Source organism: Plasmopara halstedii (genome assembly GCF_900000015.1).
Source record: "Plasmopara halstedii genome assembly, contig: Scaffold_444, whole genome shotgun sequence".
NCBI classification, from domain to species: domain Eukaryota; phylum Oomycota; class Peronosporomycetes; order Peronosporales; family Peronosporaceae; genus Plasmopara; species Plasmopara halstedii.
In genome coordinates this window covers 1,045,092-1,046,304 of record NW_020187364.1, presented here as the reverse complement: position 1 = coordinate 1,046,304, position 1,213 = coordinate 1,045,092, and the positions used below count along the sequence as shown (strand labels likewise).

At 41.0% G+C, this 1,213-nt stretch overlaps 1 protein-coding gene across 1 annotated transcript in view; it reads left to right on the top strand.

Annotated features, from left to right (window-relative positions):
- Positions 1–261: 261 nt before the first annotated feature.
- Positions 262–1,213, top strand: part of PHALS_10157 (small conductance mechanosensitive ion channel family) — a gene marked incomplete at both ends in the record, with an annotated part of 6,552 nt that continues 5,600 nt past the window's right edge. Inside the window, 4 exons of the mRNA XM_024725532.1 lie at positions 262–509; positions 587–767; positions 822–893; positions 961–1,177. Of these exons, the coding sequence (XP_024576300.1) occupies positions 262–509; positions 587–767; positions 822–893; positions 961–1,177 (718 nt within the window). The remainder of the gene's footprint in view (positions 510–586; positions 768–821; positions 894–960; positions 1,178–1,213) is intronic.

The window sequence follows — 1,213 nt, the reverse complement described above, 5'->3', positions numbered from 1 at the left end:
CACGAAGTATACAATGCGGATACAAGAATCATTCATATTTCTATCTAGATTTCGGATTATACGTAAAAAAGCATGAGCCCGTCATAATCAAAGTGGAAGTCACAGAATGGTTTGGTGAGGCAACTATTTCCCTCGTGGTTAAAGATGACAGCTTTTTTCTCTACAAAATCACAGTTCCATTTGTATTGAAAATATATAAAATTTGGATTTAGATTCCTTATGTTTTAGATTCCTTATGTTCATGATTTCTACTAAAAAAATATGTTGTCACCTCCGTCCATGCAAAAGCTATTAATTCTGCTCGTGCTCTTGCTCCGTGCTGACGCAGCGCGCGCTGAAAGCTGCGATGATGATTGTGCATCTGTTTCGTGCCTTCCCGACTGGTGGCGTAACATCGTTGCGGCACAATTGGTCGTAGCTGCCGTGTTGGTCTTCTTCGCCACTTTCCTACCTCGTGTGCTCGTCCGGTTGCTCATCTTCGTATTCACTAAGCTTCCGTTTATGCGCCAGTACGATCACAGAATATCATTTCTTAACTATCCTGACGATACAAGTGTTTGTTAATCGATTGTTTGTCGCCATCCAGAGTTGCTGAAGACTTTCGAGAATCATGTGTCGGATCCACATCGTATTTCATCTCGATGTCGCTAGTATTATTGTCGCTAGCAGTCTCGCAGCTCCGCAAGTTCTTTTGTCATCTTCCTACGTACATTTGGGGCGTATTTTTCCTCTATTGGCTCTATTCGCTTTTCAATGTCGTCGAGAGTGTAAGAAATCTTTGAAATGCTTTTCTTAAACGTCTATGCTTACACTTCTTGTAGTTTGCTATCCGGCGCTTTGTTGGTACAAATGGAGATTTTTCGAAAAAGATGGTAATTTCCGAGTCTGTCAAGGTAAAAATAATGTTATTGATCGGTAATATTTGCTTAATTAGTAAATTTAATACTCAATTGCCACCAGATATTAAGGTTAACAACGCTCTTGATTATCGCGTTGATCATCTATTCGTCTGCATTGGGAAGTAGTGCTACACTGAAATACTCTGTGCTGGGTGTGATTGGTTTAGCTATCGCATTAGGTTTCGTACCATCATTTCATAATGTTGTGGGTGGACTCTTTCTTGCCTTCAATTCCCAGTTTAAGATTGATGACTTTATTCGCGTGGGTGACGCAGAAGGTTTCGTTCATCGCGTGTCGCTTCGATACACGTCCG